General features: G+C 39.0%; 1 protein-coding gene and 1 long non-coding RNA gene across 4 annotated transcripts in view; one reads left to right on the top strand and one right to left on the bottom strand.

Annotated features, from left to right (window-relative positions):
• The window catches only part of LOC140510469 (uncharacterized), a 48,780-nt gene extending 30,335 nt beyond the window's left edge, over window positions 1–18,445 (top strand). Inside the window, exons 1-3 of one of the 2 annotated variants that reach the window (XR_011969239.1) lie at window positions 8,191–8,261; window positions 8,719–8,922; window positions 9,002–18,445. This is a non-coding gene — a long non-coding RNA (uncharacterized lncRNA). Of the gene's footprint in view, window positions 1–8,190; window positions 8,262–8,718; window positions 8,923–9,001 lie in introns of those variants that run through there. The other variant, XR_011969238.1, reaches the window with a different exon arrangement.
• APIP (APAF1 interacting protein) overlaps window positions 1,481–18,450 on the bottom strand; it is a 36,517-nt gene continuing 19,547 nt past the window's right edge. For both annotated transcript variants that reach the window (XM_072619172.1, XM_072619171.1), the window contains exons 3-7: window positions 9,934–9,982; window positions 8,391–8,508; window positions 7,265–7,400; window positions 3,944–4,111; window positions 1,481–1,803 (exon numbers count right to left, since the gene is read on the bottom strand). In XM_072619172.1, coding sequence (XP_072475273.1) covers window positions 1,704–1,803; window positions 3,944–4,111; window positions 7,265–7,400; window positions 8,391–8,508; window positions 9,934–9,982 — 571 coding nt within the window. In that variant the 3' untranslated portion in view covers window positions 1,481–1,703. The remainder of the gene's footprint in view (window positions 1,804–3,943; window positions 4,112–7,264; window positions 7,401–8,390; window positions 8,509–9,933; window positions 9,983–18,450) is intronic.

Raw genomic sequence — 18,450 nt, 5'->3', positions numbered from 1 at the left:
TCATGCCCTGACCGTGCCTTACTAGATCACCTTCTCTCTATCACTCCCTTACACTGCTTTGTTGCCATGCAGGGTCCCGTCCCCCCACATCCTTGCCTTCCAACCCAAGCCCTGGACTCCACTTTGTCATTGTTTCTGGATGATGTATCAGTCTGGTCTGAAATTGCCCTTCCCAGGCTGCCATCTAACATTTGTAAAGCCTCAGCACAGTGCCTAGCACATAGTATGCACTTTCAATGCACAGATTTAAATGCTTGCTTCTTTCCCTTCTCCATATGTGCTGTCTGTCCCATCAGAATCTCAGGGACTCCTCAGCCCCGTAGCACTTACAGGCTCCTCACTGATCTACTTGCCCTTACTGAGCTTGCCCTCCAAATCTGGAATGGACTCCAATGTCCCATATGTGGATGTCCCTCCATTTCTCCAAGTTCCAGTTCAGGAGCTCCTTCGTGAAGCCTTTCTCTCCAAGAGAAGAAAGTGTTAGCTTCTCCCCTCAAGAGTTCTCATTGTGATTCATCAATCTACCCCCTTGCCCTCCCACTCTTGTGCCGTGGTTGTTGGGGCCTATTTTTTCCCCTAGATGATAATAAATCTCTTTAAGAGCAAGAATTAGGTACATGTATGATGCCATATCCTCCTTGCTTAGCAGAGTAAGGACTTAATGTTTGTTGAATGAATAACTAGTCTTTTTAACTGTGGCAGTCTATCCACTACGTATGGTATCCTAAGGAAGGATGCTGCTCATATCTTTCTAGTTCCCTATCCAATTAAATGCAAGACATCTTTGTAACCAGAGTGAGGCAGCTCTGGGTTAGGGGAATCAATCAGTCAAGCAGCATGTATTAAGTTCCTATCAGACAGAAGGCAATATGCTAAAGGTTGGAATGCCAAGTAAAAGCAAAACTGGCCGTCTCCTCTAGGAGTTCCCCCAGGAGCTAGCAGAGCAGACAGCAGAAGCGCCAACTGAAGAGCAGGCTAACAGCTACAGGGATTGGGATGATGAGGCAGCTGAGTTTCAAAGGAAATCAGGGATCCCCAGAGGAGAAAGGAGGAGAGCTGGGAACACACTCCTGGGGTGGGGGAAAGAGTCTGGCAGCTGGTATGTGGTTGGCAAGGACCAGGAAGGGGGCCAGTTGACCTGGACTCCAGAGTTTGTGGAGGGTAATGATAGTGAAAAGGTAGGTTGGGGAGAGGTTTTCTAGAGGCCTGGTGTTTATAAATAGTTCACAAAAACCAAGGAAAGCTATGGGGTCCCTATGGCAAGGCAATAATAAGAACAGAAACAGCATCATCATTTTACATGGAAAAAGATCCTTCCATAATTAAGTAGTAAATAGTAAAAACAAGAAAAACAAAAACATTTACCAGCTTCTGTTCCTATTTCTAGTCAGTAAATGTGAGTGGCACATGCAGGTCTGGTCACCGAGCGTTTGTCTGAAGGAAGAGAGCTAGAGGAGGCAAACAGAGACCCCACAAAAACTTCGTTGGAGAACACTTTTATTCCCATTCTTGCCAGCACACTGCACATTTTAGAAATGCTCCACATTTGCTGAATTAAGTGGAGAACAAACTCATGCTTTGTGAGTACGTCTGACATGAACATGTAGCAAATTTACAAAAATAGCACAGACAGCATCCTCTTTCTCTTCCTGATTTCATGATTTGGATGTCAGCTCAATCACTTAATAAAATTAAACCCTGAGTTAGAGAATTCCATTTTCTCCGGCCGGACGCTGGGCTGGGTCGAGGCCTGCTTTCTTCATCGATACTGCAATATCGAACAAATAGTCATAACACTCACACCTGTAAAAGAAGAGCACAGAAGGAGGAGCTCGAGGGATTTGGAGGAACCTCACACCTCCAACCTGTGTGTTCCTCCTCTTGGCCCCAATTTGCCAAGGCTCTGGGAGGATTATTTTTTAATACATCTTTTCCTTCTGATTACTGGGTAGGATTTGGTCCCCATGTATGAAACAGAAACAAATACTGTTATGGGACCAGTACCTTCTTCTCAGCCCACATGAGTGTGTTTCATCAGTTGCTGTAGTCAACAAAGCCCCAGAAGCCCCCATTCTGGTGATCCCTTCTCCACATGTCTGTCGTCTGGTCTTCTAAAGCTGGTGGGTCCAACTCAAACAGAAACATATTCCCATGGGCAGTATAACAACTTAGAAAACCACAAATTCACATTACCTATGTTGTATTAACTTTTTTATTTGCTTCATTAAATATTTCCCAATTCTATTTAATCTGGTTTGGGATGCACTTGGGAGTTTTGCAGCACACAGCAGGCCTTGAGCTTGATGCCTCTGCTTAGATATAGCCTGTTGCTGAGGCTGGACCTGGAGCCTTGTGAGTTTGGCAGGACTTGTCAGAGCTTGCACTCTACTGGCAGAGTCCAAGAACCCAAAGTTACCACCATGCTATTGCAATGGAGCACCTGAGCAGGGCCGGAGAGAATCTCCCATCACTCTTGATGGACTGATGAAAAGGCATGAACAACGGCACAGGATGAGGAGACATGAAGGGATAAAGCTCATGCAACAACTGAAGGACTGAGAATGTATGGGTATGATGTACTGGCACGATGTATATGGCAGAAGGAATGTAAATGGAAACACGTTTAGATAAGAATTCTCCATTATTTGCCCTTAATGTCTCTCTGATTTGTTCCCACTGTGCCCCCTTCACCTTCCAATTCCTTTCAGCAGTGAGGAGGACAAATCATGGGTCAGAAATGTGAAGATAAATGCCTGAAATTCAGTTTGTTTCCATTTTACTAAATAATGTGTAGTTAACCATTCTGAGCTTTAAAATAAAATATTCCCTCCCTCTAAAACAACAACAAATGAAACAAAAAAATCTCAAGGAAACCTTCCCTGGCTCCTAAATAGATATATTTACATATAATTTTAAATACGTTATTTCAAAATTTTCAGAATTGTTGGTTTTTTGAGGGAGGTGTTTGCTTCTTTCATATTTCATTATGACAAGGAAGAAATCCTGGGTTCCTGAAGGATGCACCACTGGAACATAAGCTTTGAAAGGTCCTACTGAGATCAAAAGTGACGTTAGTCACTTCTATCGCTTAGTCACTGAGACCAAAAGTCCCAGTAAAGCGATGATATGACATCATCCTCACCATCACTACCATCTGAAGATCAGACTAAGTTCTGAGAAGATCATCATGAGGTTGGTCACGGGCCCTGGCAGATTTGGGGTCACAGCAGCGGACAAAGATCATCTACTAAGATGAAAAGGGATTATGGCGAGTCAACAGGAGGAGGATCTGCACACCAATGAAATTACAGATCCTTGGGATTACTGAGTGAAATACTTCTGTTTTTTTGAAGCACGGCACACAAGCCCACATTGGGTGTTTTTCAAAAGAAAAGACAAGTGCTACCTCCTGAATGTTTTGCTTGTGCTATTGTTTTCAGGATAAATGTGGCAAATCTGATAATTTTTGATTAATAAAAGGCAAGAATAATGAATTAGTTAAAATATTGTACATGAAATTCATCATTCACATAAGCTGTGATATATAAACTGATATTTTAATGTAAGCTCTCATTAATTTTTTCTTGAAGACTTTTGGGTTATTAATAAGTTTGAATCTGTAAATTAAGTCTAAAATCTAGACCTGGTTAAAGACATCTCAAAGATACATTAGATGATAAAACCTTAAACACTGGACAAATGACCAAGAAGGAAAAGATCTACGCCAGAAATGGATGGCTAAGCACAGAAGAATGGTTGATGCAACTGCCCTGGCTTGGACTGAAGCAACCACATCTAACTGCTTTACAGATGAACTCATAACTTACCTTACATATGAATATAAAACATCTGTTTTTCTTTTTCTTTTTGAAATATATACAAGAGTACATATATAAGTATTTTACCTGATGAGTTCACCCAATTATTTTTAATTTGTACTCACATGGTTTTCGCTTTCTCCCATGTTTCTCCCCAGACGTATACCCCATGGCGCCTGACTAACACAGCACAGGAATCGGGGTATTCATTCATTGCTAGAGCCATTCGTTCTTTGAGGTCCTTTTCCTCTGGTGTATTCTCAATAATGGGAACCACTAACATATCATCATATCTACAAGAAGAAATAGATGACATTTTTTCTCAATTTAAACCGGTTACTACACTCATGAAGAAAAATTCTAATATTATTTCTCAAGTTGTTTTAGTCAGAGAGACACTGAGTCTTCATCCCTGGAAAGTCACTGCCAAACTCTCTATAAGCAAGATGTTGCATGTTATTCTGAAGGTCCTGCACGAACATCTGTACCAAAATGAACTTCAGATTTTGGCAGTGGTCTAATTTTAAGTGTCAGAAACTTATAGAGTGTACCACAACCTAACAAAGAAATCATCAAGATCATACAAGTATTTTCCTTGAAGCACAGACAAGCACAGTATTTTAAAATGAAGACAGGAAATAATAAACCTGAGGATCAGAAGCGTAGAAAGGATTAGTGATGTAACTACTTATTAAGTAGAAATTTTGAAATGATACAAAATTTTCTCCCATCTTGAATGTTTGTAAGATCCAAGGAACCTTGGAGAGATAAATAGAAATGCTTGTAAAATCAAGCTTGAACACAGCAGACATTTAATATACATTGAATAAAAAAAAAAAAAAAGAATGCTTGCAGGGTTAAACGTTTCCATTATTATGCTCAGTCGTTTTCATTCATGTCAGACTCTTTGTGACCCCACTTGTGTACCCCTGGCCTCATCTCTGGGTCTCTCTTCCCTGCTTCTGTGTTTCTCCTGAATTACATTTCTTTCTTTATCAATCAGCCTTTTATGTGGAAGCACATATATCATGTCCTTTCAGGGTCCCTGAAGGCCAAGGGAAGTACCTCACTTAACATGTCTAAACAAGAGTAAAATGCTTAAATCTTAAACTGATTACACTGTAATAATAATCTCACATTTATATAGGCCCTGTAAGGGTTAAAAAGCCCTTTCCCCATAACTACCCCATGAAATAAAGACACCCTGTGCCACTCAATATTCACCTTATGAAGATTATGCCAATAAGGAGGAGAATGTTATCTCTCCAATGTCAACAATGGTATAGATGTTCAAAAAAATCATCAACAAAAAGTGAGACTAAATCACCCCAAGAAACAGCTTTGAAAACCTGTATCCCATCAAACATGGAGCCTGGCGGGTGACTCAGGTCATTCTCCAATCTAAGAACTGAATTGTTCTGCTGCTTCATGAAAAACTATGTAATGTATATACATATGTATGTATATGTATACACACACACACTGACATAGAGGCCTTAGTGTTCACAATTTGCTGTGTGAACTTCTAAACCACAGGCAAGTCAGGGTAGTTTTTAAGGATATTTAATATAAAGAAATTAAATCTGAAAAGGCATTAGTAATAAAAATTTAAATCTTGTACGACGCAATGCCCAGCGTGCAATTGAGCACGGGCCCTGTGTGTGTGTCCTGCTATGACTGACGTTCACAGTCATTAGACACATCAGGTGTTAAGAAATACCTGCTAATCAATGCTGAGTGAATTGAGCAGAACCAGGAGAACACTGTACACAGTAACAGCGACACTGTGTGGATGGTCAACTGTGATGGACTTTGCTCTTCTGAGCAACACAAGGATCTAAGACAATTCCAAAAGATTTGGGATGGAAAATGTCATCCACACCCCGAGAAAGAATCATGGAGTCTAAATGCGGATCCAAGTGGACTGTCTTCTCTTCTTGTTGTTGTTTTTCTTTCATTCTTGTGGTTTTTAATTTTTGTTCTGATTTTTCTTTCACAATGTAACTAATGTAGAAATATGTTTAATATGATCATACATGGATAGCCTATATCAGACTGTATGCCATCTTGGGGAGAGGGAAAAATTAGAACTCAAAAATCTTATGAAAGTGAATGTTAAAAACTATAAATAAATAAATTTTTATAAAAGAAAAAAATTGCTTCCTCATAAAAAAAAGAAAAGTCTGTTGATATTCCACACCTTAGTAGGTTTTTATTGGGGGGAGGGGAGGAACCTGGGGGTGGCATAAGCTTATTTGCAAGAACAACTTCATCAGTGTCATTCTTCCAGAAAGGTTATGTCAACATTGTCCAAGTGTCAGAGTATTTAGCAGATCACACCAAAGGTTAAAGCTTCTGCTATGGGTCAGAGCTACACACTGGGTGTCTACCATCCTCAGTCAGAAAGGCTAATCACTTGAAGGCTGGGCACCAAAGGATGAACTTTCTGTTCACAGAAACTCACGTTACCTAGTAAAGTGTGGGGAGCTGTTCTCGGTGTTCATAGAGGGTATTCCCACCCCAGCAAAGTCACAGATCTTAGAAGCATTGCAATGTAAACACCGAAATACCCACCTAATTTAATGAAGACAACCTTTCCCAGGAAGACAGTGGAGTAAAGGGATCTAAGTTGGAGTCCTGGGACCACTATTTGCCACTACCTTTGGGATTTCTGTCAAATATCTTAGCCTTCGTTTTCGTTTCCTCATCTGTAAAATGAGGACGCTGGAGTGGATGCCCTTGAAGTTTCCCTCAAATGTAAAAATCCATGATTTTATGAATGATTTCATAAATATGACAATGCTATTGAAATACTGGCTTATTATATGCAAAGAAATCCCCATCTGACTTTGCTCCACTAAGAATTTATCTTCAGGCCTTTGATAAATGGCATATATTTTAACACACACGTAAAATGTTGTATAAAATGAAATAGCTATAATCTAATTTAAAAATATACCACAATGAATAGGGCATGAGTTCCAGCTAATCTACAACTCACTATGTGACCTGATGTAAGGGTATTTCTTTTAGTTTTTCCTAAGTTGTACAATGAGGGGTTTAGACTAGTAATATGGAGGTTTTTCACTGAGATTCGTGGTCTGCTCTCCACTCTAACCTACCCACACTCCTACCAGGGGGTGTATGGACAGATTTGAGGGGTCTGTGAACTTGGACGGTAAAAAACTAAAATATTTATTTTCACTAACCTCTAACTTTGTGCATCTCGTCAATTATAAATGCAAGCAACAAACCATCTGAGAACAGGCACACAGGCTTCCCCTGCCCTGTCTTTTGACATAAAAAAAGGTTAAGAACCCCTGGACTCCATGATGACTAAAGTCCCTTCCAGCCTAGAGATTCCATGTGAAATTTACAATGACAAGTATTCTGTTTATCAAAGTGAAGAAGAAATACTAAATCTTCTAAACTGGAAGACATAATACCTGTAACACCCTCCAGAGGTACATTTTCTGATTCCTTTTATCATCTCCTGATGTGTAATTTTAAACTCCCGTCCTGGAAAGAGAAGGGTAGCCATCACAGCGGCCTTAGAATGAGTATGGATCACTGCTCCTGCTCCTTGAAGCAAAATAAAAGATTTTTGGTTAAAAATATTTTTTCAAAAGTTATATTTTACATCAATCATCAATTTTTATATTTTTTTCTCCCTAGCATAGTGTACCAGGCTAATAAATGCTGAGGGCATGGATTGGAGAAAGATTTTTAAAAATCAATTTTTGTCACATTGAATGAAGAATGAGAAACTCTAGCTTACCAAATAATTGCTCCAATAAAGCTGTTTGTTGGAGGTGCCACTAAACTGAATCAGAGAGGGATTAGCTGCCATTTCCTGAAGGACCTACTATGTGTAGACCATAAATGGGGCTGGAGGAGGAGGTAAAATTTGTGCAGGCCTTAACTAGGAACAATTCACTTCCTTTAATACAATAGTCGTTAATTCAACAGCTGATGACTGTACTCAGTCATATTCTTGGTGCTGGTCTAATTCCTGTTCCTAAGCATAAAAGTAATCAATAAGCAATAGTGCTGCCTGAAAACAGCAACAGAAACCCATCCTTTAAATCACACAACTACGTGTGATTATGTTAGGAATAACTGTCATTAGGGGTGGGAAAGTGCTCTGACTAGAAACCTGCATTTTCAAATTATCCTTCACACTGAGTCTTCTCAGGTCTGTTGTCCAAGAAATTTATAATAACCAAATTCTGACAGTCAATTTTAATTCCTAAGACTAAAACCTCTTTAGGTCACCAGTGGACTCAGAGTCTGATCCTCTTCTAGGAAGGTCTCCTACAAAAGCTGCTTAAACTACCTCCTCAGAAGATGAGCTGGGCCTTAATTTTATTTCCAGGTCAAACTACTGCTCCTAGAATAACCAGTTCTGAGGATCACTTGGTCTAAACCTTTTGTACATAAAAGGTAAGAAAAGTAAATTCAAAAGATACTTTTTGAAAATTTATGCCTTTACACCTGAAGTCCAAATTACACATCACTTAATCTTTTTTTTGCATATTAATTAATCTTTGAGTCAAAGCATTTCCTACATACCTCTCATAGTGTAAGCATTCATAAAGAGAGGTGTACACTGGCTCTTCCTCAGATTCTTGTATGGTGGAGGTCCACTGATGTCCTGTTCATTTATGTCACAAACAAACATGTCCTCAGGCTGTTGGAAGGGAAAAAAGTACTCAAATTTTTTTTTGTTTTGGAGTATTTCTGTTGGATGTAGAAGTAATGACAATATATTTCAAAAGCAGATATAATAAAAATACTCATACTTATGTTTTCATCAAGCTTAACTCTTGAATTTAGTCCACCAACCTACCAGCCAGTCTACAGATTTAACCCTTTCCTTACCTATGAATCTCTATTTCAGCAATGATGCAGAAAAAATCAGTACTAGGAAATCTCTACTTAAAATGAAGCAAAGCTGACTTCAAAATTTCAGTCTGCTCTATACCTCTGAAGTCCTGCTGATTATCTGAAGATAGGGACAAAGAAATGGCAAATTCTGAAATCCCGCTCGAGATCTATGGTCCTAAATATGTGGAGACTACACAAGGGGAATCAATAATCTCAGGTGAGTGTGTGATGAATTCATACTTTAGAAATCCAAAGAAAACAAACAAACATTCTGTTTCTTTATTCCTTTTTAATAGAAGTTGGCAGAACTGGAGCTCCAAAACTGGCCATGTCCCAGTGAACCTTAGTAAGAACAATTCTCGAAGCTTTGAGCTATCAGGATTGCAGATCTTCCGAAGAAAGTGTGTTTTTCAGTAAGTACTTATCAGGACAACTACAGGTATGTCTTGTTTTTGTTTTAGGGTGGCCAAGAACTGATCCTCCACTCAGGCCTGTGGGGCAGAGGGAACATGTGTACATACATGTGGATTGGGCTGCTACTACGTGGCAGACTTTCCCTGTTAAGTAGTATTTGTTCTTCCCTTTTGCAACCAGATTTCAGGTCTCATTTCTTGAATCTGCAGGATGGAATAACCTTTTTTTAACACCTACATCAGCTCCTCTAATACAGAAAAGCCTTCAATAAAGAAACCACAAGTAAAGCTTGCAGGTTTTTTACTCATGGCTGCCTTTATGTACAAGCCAATCATTATCAATGTGCCGAATGGCCATGGAGTGTAATGGACTTCAACACTGGTCTTAGATATTTTAGGTCACTTGAGAAAACAATCCAGTGCACTTCTTAGATGGCTGAAGACAGCACCTCTTGTGTTCTACGATAAACTCTGCCAAACTAGAAACAGAAAGCCTTTGCCATCGTGGTCTGGTGACGGAAAGCTCTCTGAAGACCAGGGCAAGCAAAGAGAGGCTCATCACCAGACTAGACGCAGGGGGAAGAATTTTTTGGCTACAGCGATTCTCAAAGACCATTTATCAGACTGTACAGGGATTATTACCTATGATGGTTAAAGTGAGTACCCACACTGAGAAATCCATAGAGCTTTTTTGTTCCAAGGTAATTTGTTCTAAAATGATACTTCCATTGATTATTAAAAAAAAACAAAACACCAAAAACCTTCTTTAGCAAAAAGTGGAGAGATTTGTGGTACGAATTATCCCTTTATCTTACCTGAATCCGTTCTTTTTGCACTGCTGATGGAGCAATGTAGATTTCATTGCTGTAATATGAATTAGAAATTTACAATTTAACCTCAGTTTTTCTTTGGTGTATACAAAGTTTATCTTTTCATAACCTTGACCTCCAATGTTCTTTGTCGCTTGAAACTCTCTACATATAAAATACTTAAGTATATAATTGCTTGCAATGTTAAATTAACTATTTTGAAGAAAAAATAATGCCAATTCATTTCACAATCTCAATATTGTGGCTGAGGCAATCTCATGTACTTGTGTTTAAACATGTACCAATTGTGAGAAAAGCCCTTTAGCTTTCAAGTGTTAAACAAATGTGTTCTTATTTTTTATACATACATACGTATGTGTGTGAGTTTGAATCCCACATTTTAGAAGCTCAGTGATTATCTGTCAAAGTGTGTGCAATAAGTGATTCACATTTGAAACTTTAGCAATAAATGGATTTCACACAGTCTATTATGTTTAAGGCCTTAAGTGTAAAACATGAAGTACAGAGACCTCTAGTGAATGGTTTGCCAAACTACAGTTCTATTTCCTGCTTATTCCTGTGGAAGGGTGGGACATTTTCTAGGAAAAACATGGTAATGCTTTGAATATGGAAGAACACTTATTCTGTCAGGAATACCTGGAAAAAGCCATCAGGGCTACCCGGGATGGCCACTTCAATGATTAACGAAGGTAAACGTAAGAGTTTATGTAGAAATAGTCATTCCCAACATCTGGCTTCCTTCAAAATACCTCAAATCCCACCTGAAAGAGGCTCTCCTGGCCCAATCCACGTTTGGTGTCTCTCCTCTGAGATCACTACAAGTTGACACTGTATGTGTCTTGTACATACGTAGTTGTTTGCATGTTGTCTCCCCATTAAAATGGGAGCTCCTTGAGGAGGGGGGCTATTTCTGCTCTTTTGGGGGGATATGCCCAGCACTAGGCACTGTTCCTGACATACAGCAGGTTTCTAATAAATGCTTGTTGACTGGATGACTGCAAGAAAGGGAACATGGGAGTTTTTTTCCCAGGAAAAATGCAAATCCATAAGCAAACAAGCGCACATTCTATGGACAGTTTCATACATGTATGGTTTTCAATGCAGATGCTACTGAGCAATAAAAAATACAAATTTGTTTAAAATATTTAATACTTTACTGTTGTGTGTCAATTTTTTTTTGGCTTTTGATATAATTTATTTTCAGTTTTCAACATTCACTTCTACAAGACTTTGAATTCTGCCCTCCCTTCTATCACCCCCTTTCACTCATCCCTCTCCCTTCTATTTTCCTGTAGGGCAAGATAAATTTCTATACCCCACTGCTTGTACATCTTATTTCCCAGCTGCATGCGAAAACAATTAAAGCTTGGAGTTCCACATTCTCTCCCTTCCTCCCTCCCCACCCATCCTCCTTGAGAAATATTTATAGTTTTTTTATTTCTTTTTTTTTTTTGGAGGGGGGAGGGCAAGGCAATTGGGGTTAAGTGACTTGCCCAACGTCACACAGCTAGTAAGTGTGTCAAGTATCTGAGGCCAGATTTGAACACAGGTCCTCCTGACTCCAGGGCTGGTGCTCTACTTACTGCACCACCTAGCTGCCCAACCGTTTTTTATTTTTGAGTATATGAAGGGCAGTATACCCTATATTTAAGGGATCTCTGAAAGACAAAGCCATTGAAAAGGTTCACAAAAGTATCAACATCCAGTTACAACTTCCCAGAGATTTATGGGTAAACTGTGCCAAGCGCCCAGTGTCCAGTGGACCATGAAATCCTGAGCAGCATCAAGGGGGTAGAGCTGCTGGCTTGATGACAAGTTTTGTGTCCCCAGGACACAGGGGAGGCCGGTGACAAGGCAGGGACTGGGAATCTGCTATAGATGATACACGTGGAGCCATGCAAAGCACTTCCAGAACAGTCATGTTGTGAAAGACTTACCCACATTTGCCTCCGTTCTGTCCTGCCCTCCTCTTATTCCATTCTCTCCCTTGACCCATCCCCCCACAATAATATCTGCTTCTGATTACCCCTCCCCCCAATCTGCTGCTCCTTCTATTATCCTCCCTCTCCTATCCCCTTCCCTACTGCCTTCCTGCAGGATAAAACAGATTTCCTTATCCAATTGAACGTGCATTATTCCTCCTTAAGCCAAAACGAATGAGAGTAAGACTCACTTACTCCGTCTTACCTTCCTCCCTCTTCCCCTGCATTGTAAGAGCTCTTTCTTGCCTCTTTTATGTGAGATGATTTACTGTATTCTACTTCTCCCTTTCTCTCTCTCCCGGTACATTCCTCTCAACACTTAATTTTATTTTTTAGGCATTCTACCTTCATATTCAGCTCACCCTGTGCCCTGTCTATTCACACACACGTACGTATGTGTGTACATATATGCACATATGGCTACATATGTATGTATATATATATGTATATGTATATATATATAAAATATAACAAACACACACACACATTCCCTCTCATTACCCTAATATTGAGAAAGGTCTCCTGAATGACAAATATCTTTCTATGTAGGAATGTAAAAAGCTCAACTTTAATACCTTTTCATGCTTCTCTTGATTCTTGTATTTGGAAGTCAAATCTATTCAGCTCTGCTCTTTTCAACAAGAATGCTTGAAAGCCCTCTATTTCACTGATCCATTTTTTCCCCTGAAGTATTACATCCAGTGTTGCTGGGTAGGTGATTCTTGGTTTTAAAATCTAGCTCCTTTGACCTGTGGAACATCATATTCCAAACCCTCCAATCCCTTAGTGTAGAAGCTGCTAAATCTTGTGTTATCCTGATAGTGTTTCCACAATACTTGAATTGTTTCTTTCTGGCTGCTTATAATATTTTCTCTTTGACCTGGGAACTCTGGAATTTGGCTATAATATTCCTACCAGTTTTCTTTTGGGATCTCTTTCAGGAGGTGATTGGTGGATTCTTTCCATTTCTATTTTACCCTCTGGTTCTAGAATATCAGGGCAGTTTTCTGTAATAATTTTCTTGAAAGATGATGTCTAGGTTCTTTTTTTGGATCATAATTTTCAGGTAGATGAATAACTTTTAAATTATCTCTCTTGGATCTATTTTCCAAGTCAGTTGTTTTTTCCAATGAGATATTTCACATTGTCTTCTGTTTTTTCATTCTTTCGTCTTGTTTTTATAATTTCTTGATTCTCATAAAGTCACTGGCTTCCACTTGGCTCCATTTTAATTTTGAAGGAATCATTTTCTTCAGTAAGCTTTTGGACCTCCTTTTCCATTTGGCCAATTCTGCTTTTTAAGGCATTCTTCTTATTGGCTTTTTGAATCTCTTTTACCATTTGTGTGAGTCTATTTTTAAAGCTGTTATTTTCTTCAGTATTTTTTGAGGTTTTCTATAGCAAGTTGTTGACTTGTTTTTCATGATTTTCTTGTCTCTCTCTTTTCTCTCCTCAATTTTTCCTCTACTTCTCTTACTTGATTTTCAAAATCCTTTTTGAGCTCTTCCATGGCCTGAGACCATTTCATATTTTTCTTGCAGGCTTTGGATGTAGGAGTCTTGACCTTGCTGTCTTCCTCTGGTTGTATGCTTGATCTTCCTCATCATAAGAAAATGCCTTTTCACAGAGAAAGTACCCTTCTATGATCTTATTTTTCCTCCTTTTTGGTCATTTTTCTCAGCCAAGTACTTGACTTTTGAGCTCTTTGTTAAGTGGAGGGTGTACTACCCCAAGTTTTGGAGTTGAAAAGGGAGAAGAAGCGGCCCAAGAGAAAAGGAAAGAAACATTGCCAACTGAGAGATGGTGCAGCTCAGAATTTTTTTTTAAAGCTAAGAAATCCAAAAAATCTGGAACCACTGATACAGTAGAAAGATCGTTCAATTTGGCATCAAAAGGCCTGGGTTCAAATTTTGGCTCTACTACTTATTAGCTATTTGACTTTCCTTCTCTAGACCCCCATTTTCTCATCTGCAAAAAGAGGAGAGTGAGCTCTACCTCTGGTTTCTAGCAACACTACATCCTCTTTTCTTCTCTTCTGTTGTTGTTGGTTCCCTTATCCTCCCCCAACTCAGCCCTCACTTCTCAATTTAACAAGAAGAAAAAAAAGTCCCTGTAACAAACAAACGAAATCAAGCAAAATAAATCCACACAGTAGTCACGGCTGAAAACCCACCACTTCCTGGGCTTTGAGGCTGTCGTATCTGGGAGGCAGCAGGCAGCCCAGGAAACTACTAGGTGTGATTCAGAGGTGTGGCTGGCCACTGCTTCCATCAGACTTAAGTTCTTCCAGATTCATTCTTTTTGTCACGCTGTTGTTTCTGTATAAAGGGTTCTCTTGGTTCTCCTCTCTTCATTCTATATCAGTTCATACAAATCTTCCCAGGGTTCTCTGAAATCATCGTGTTGACCAATTCTTGAGGTACAATAATTTCTTATTTATACATCATAATTTGTCCAGCCATTCCATAACTAGTGGGAAGCCCCTTAGTGTTTTAGTCTATAAATATTTTTGTACATGTGGATTCTTTTCCTTCACTCTCTTTCGGGGGATAAGCTTGCACTAGATCAAAGGGTAAACCTCCAAACTACCTATAAGAGAGGTCTGACTGATGCACATGGGATCCACAACTGCAGGAGGGTACCTGCCCACATACACATACGTTAACAACTGTCATTTTCCTTCCTACTCATCTTTGTCAATCTGATGGGGGTGAGGTACGAGTGTCCTGATACCAGCTCATAGCAGTTCAGGAAAGATAACTGTGAAATGATCACTGAGGGTTTACATTTTGGAAATTAGGGTTTGATCTATTGTTTTGTTGGATATATAGTCTTAAGAAAGTAATAGAGAAAGTGTTAATAAAGCAGATTAAATGTAAAAGTATATTGTGGGTACATCATCTTTCCTGGATAGTTAGCTGTTAAATATTTACCAGCATATCCCTTGAGGTGAACCTGAGCTGTGTTTTTTATTTCTCTTATTATTAGTGATCTGGAGCATTTTTTCACATAGCTATTGAAAGCTTGGATTTTATTCTTTGAAAGTTCATATATAATTCAAATCAATTCAGTTTATACCTTGGATATCTGATTTTTTTCTGAGAAAGTTGTCAGAAGGATTATTTTTTCCCAAGTAAACTATTCCCATTCTAATGTTTGTGTAGAAGCTTCTCAGTTTTAAATAGTCAAAAGTGTCTACAGTCTGAAGGCAGATTGAAGCATATTATTTTCTTTTTGTTTTTCTCTTTTGTTCTGATTGGTCTTTCATAACATGCCTAATGTGGAAATGTGTTTAATATGATTGTACATGTATAGCCTGTATCAGATTGCTTGTCATCTTGGGGAAGAGGAGGGAGAAAAAAACGTGGAACTCAAAATCTTATAAAAATGAATGTTGAAAACTAAAAAAAAGAGGAAAAAAGAACAAAAAAGTGTCCATTTTATATCATGTGATCCTTTCTATTCCTTCTTAGATCAAGAACTCTTTCCTTATCTGTAACCATAAAAGTTATCTCCTCTGTTCTTGTACCTAGTTTATTCCAGAGCCTCGGTCCTCATTGTTTTGCCTTATGAGACATGAAAGCAATTCTAAAATACCATCTACATGACAATAACCTAATATGTGCTGGGTCTTTCCTCAAAGTTCTGGGAATGGACTCAAATAAAGAATGAAGCTGCTCAGGAGTAGCTGGACCTCCATTTTCTCATCTGTAAAAAGAAGAGAATGACCTCTACGCCCACAAAGTAACGAAAATCCTTAGTGTCACTCTGTCTGTTCATGTTATTCAGGAGATGAAATCTGACGTTACTACTGTTTTTCTCAAATGGAAAGCTATGTATTTACAGACTTTATGATATTGAAAAGATTAGCTAAATAGCTTTAGAAAAGCTTACCCTCACACTATGAGGACAAAGATGACAGTGCTTTAATTTTAGAAGGAACTACTGGCCAAGTGTTGGGGAAAAAAACAAAAACTCAAGTGCAATTTTCCCTCCATGCAATAAGACACTACTGGACAAAAAAGGTTTTGACTTCTTAAGTGTCACTTTGCACAGTTTAGCTTCTCTAGAGGTGAGTCCACAACACACTACAGCAGGCAGCACAACAGCCATGATCATGTTCGTACTGAGAGGTTTCTCTTCTCATGCATTTTCTGAGCACTTAATAGTCATTTTTTAACCCCTTCATTCCTAAATTAGCTCAGTCACTGGTTTAGTGCCTGCTAGAATTTGGGCTTGGGATAATCATTTCAATAACTTCATCTCCAGAGAACTTTGCATGGATATCAATCAGGCACTGTGAAAATAGAAGATACTACTTACGTTATGAGGTGGTACCTTGTAATGCAAAGGTGATTAGACTTGGAGACATAAGACACAGTTTTGAATCCCAGTTCCACTTCGAGGTTTCCCTAGTCACTTTTCTTCCCTAAGCCTGGCTCCTTATTTGTAAAGAGGAGTAAAACGGAAGGTCCCCTCTTGCTCTTCAATTGTGGCTCACCATGTACCCTGGGTAGGCTAGCTGCTGAATAAGAGCCTGGATTTTATGTCACCCCTCTGCTCCTGTGTCACTTGTTTCTCTGTTCAGTCTCTCCCAGAACCTCATGTTCAATAGCACCTTTCTGCTTCTTCTAAAGACACAGTGTATGTGGGTCATACTCTTGGGATTTTTTGCTGTGAGACTGCTAATGCTTACCATGTGGTAGGGAAGAGCTTGAGCTTTTTCTTAGGAAGCACTTAAGGAAGGAGATACCTTGGAAAGTATTTTTAAATTTTAAAAACCGATAAATAATATCACAAACTTAAAGGCTGGCTTAGTCTGTCAGCATAGTGCTACTGGACTGTTAGATTAGTTTCAATTTATCTCAAATACAAACTTTTAAAAGACTGTACTTGAATCAATAGCCTAAGAAAATCATACAGATTAAAAAATATTGATAAGTATATCATCAGCTTTGGGGTGCATGGCAAGGTTTATGTCAAATGTTGGCAAATGTCATCATTGTGCCCCCATAAACCAGCATTCTTCTAGCAGGACTCATGTAGGGACATAGCAAAATTAGGAATTCATTTCCTACTGTGACCTGTAGGGGGAGCTGTGCAACCATTAACCACTGTCATAAAGAACAGGCCCAGTCCAGGGCACATCGGGTTGACTAAAGGATTAAAAGGGGCTTGGATTTAAAAACCTACAGTAGCAGAAGTTTGTGACAACAGAGGACCCCAGCAACCTGGAAAACTAAGAAAAGTGAGGCTTCTGCTGGCAGAGAAAAAAACTCCTTCACAATGGATCAAAGAAACCTCACTTCCCAAGAATTCTACCTGTGCCTCAGGTGTATCTGGGCATTTCTTCAAAAGGCAGTTTGAAGAGATTGGTTTCAATGGATTTTGGTAAAAGAAATGTATTATTATAGGCAAATGCAAAAGAGATTTCTACACATTGGCAACTTTTTAAAACTATATGATGGGTACCACTTTATAATATAACAGTATTGGCAAATCAGGACATCCGTTACCGTGATATTGTCACAACTACCTCCATGTCGACTCTGAGCCAACATGTACTACAAAATGTCACCTGATTCGTCATCAGAATCATGGAAAAACCACAGGCTTAATCAGTCAATGAGCATTTATTGATAGGTAGGGGAAGGTACAAGAGGTTGGGGAGACTGGACACATCTGTGAACAGAGGTGAGATGTGGACAGTGCTCAAGCAAAGATGACAGGGAAAGGCTGGTCATACAATTTGGAAGACAGCCATGACTGAACATGTCACAAATACCTTGGATGATGTGCATCCAAAAGTGTCCAGTAACCAAAGTGTTAAGAACAAGGATTAAGAAAAGGTCACTGACTTGAGTTTCAAAGAGACCATCAGATCACCAGTGTTAGTTAGGCAAAGAGATACTTGTCAAAGGAAGAAGAAGTAAGGACGTGGAGGTAAGATTAGTGTAGACACTTAGAGTGTGGCACCTTGAGGGAAACCCAAGGTCAAGAGAACTCCTTGACAAGGCAGACTGAAGTAGGAGCTATTATAGAGGCCTGGTCTAAGACCTAAACCTGACACATAAATCCTTCTACAATATTTTCCAGCATGTGCTTGTCTACTTAAGATGGAAAACTCACTACCTTAAATGATCATCCAAATAATTCTTAAATTTTAAGAACCTTGAATTTTAACAAATTTTTCTTTATATTGGATGGAAATTTATTTTCATTTTGTATTTCCTACAGCACTTAGCAGTGCCTTGACTGTATATGGATAAATTAACTTTTTCAACTTTGGTTCTTCAAGGATTAAAGACTGAGGTGTTCTTCTTAATGTGAAACTAGTGGACAAAGCATCCTTAGAAATTTAATTAGCATTTTTAATACTCTGTGCCCTTTTTTGCTTGTACATTATTTCTTTCTTTTGTGGAACCACACATGTATAGCGTACAAACAAAAGAGATTCAGCAGGGTGGGAGGCGGGTGCCTTGTGGAAGATGCACATGGCTGGATTTCAAAAATGAAATTA

Source organism: Notamacropus eugenii, chromosome 6 (genome assembly GCF_028372415.1).
Source record: "Notamacropus eugenii isolate mMacEug1 chromosome 6, mMacEug1.pri_v2, whole genome shotgun sequence".
NCBI classification, from domain to species: Eukaryota; Metazoa; Chordata; class Mammalia; order Diprotodontia; family Macropodidae; genus Notamacropus; species Notamacropus eugenii.
The sequence above is the reverse complement of the archived record's forward strand: the minus strand, read 5'-3'. Positions and strand labels throughout refer to the sequence as shown.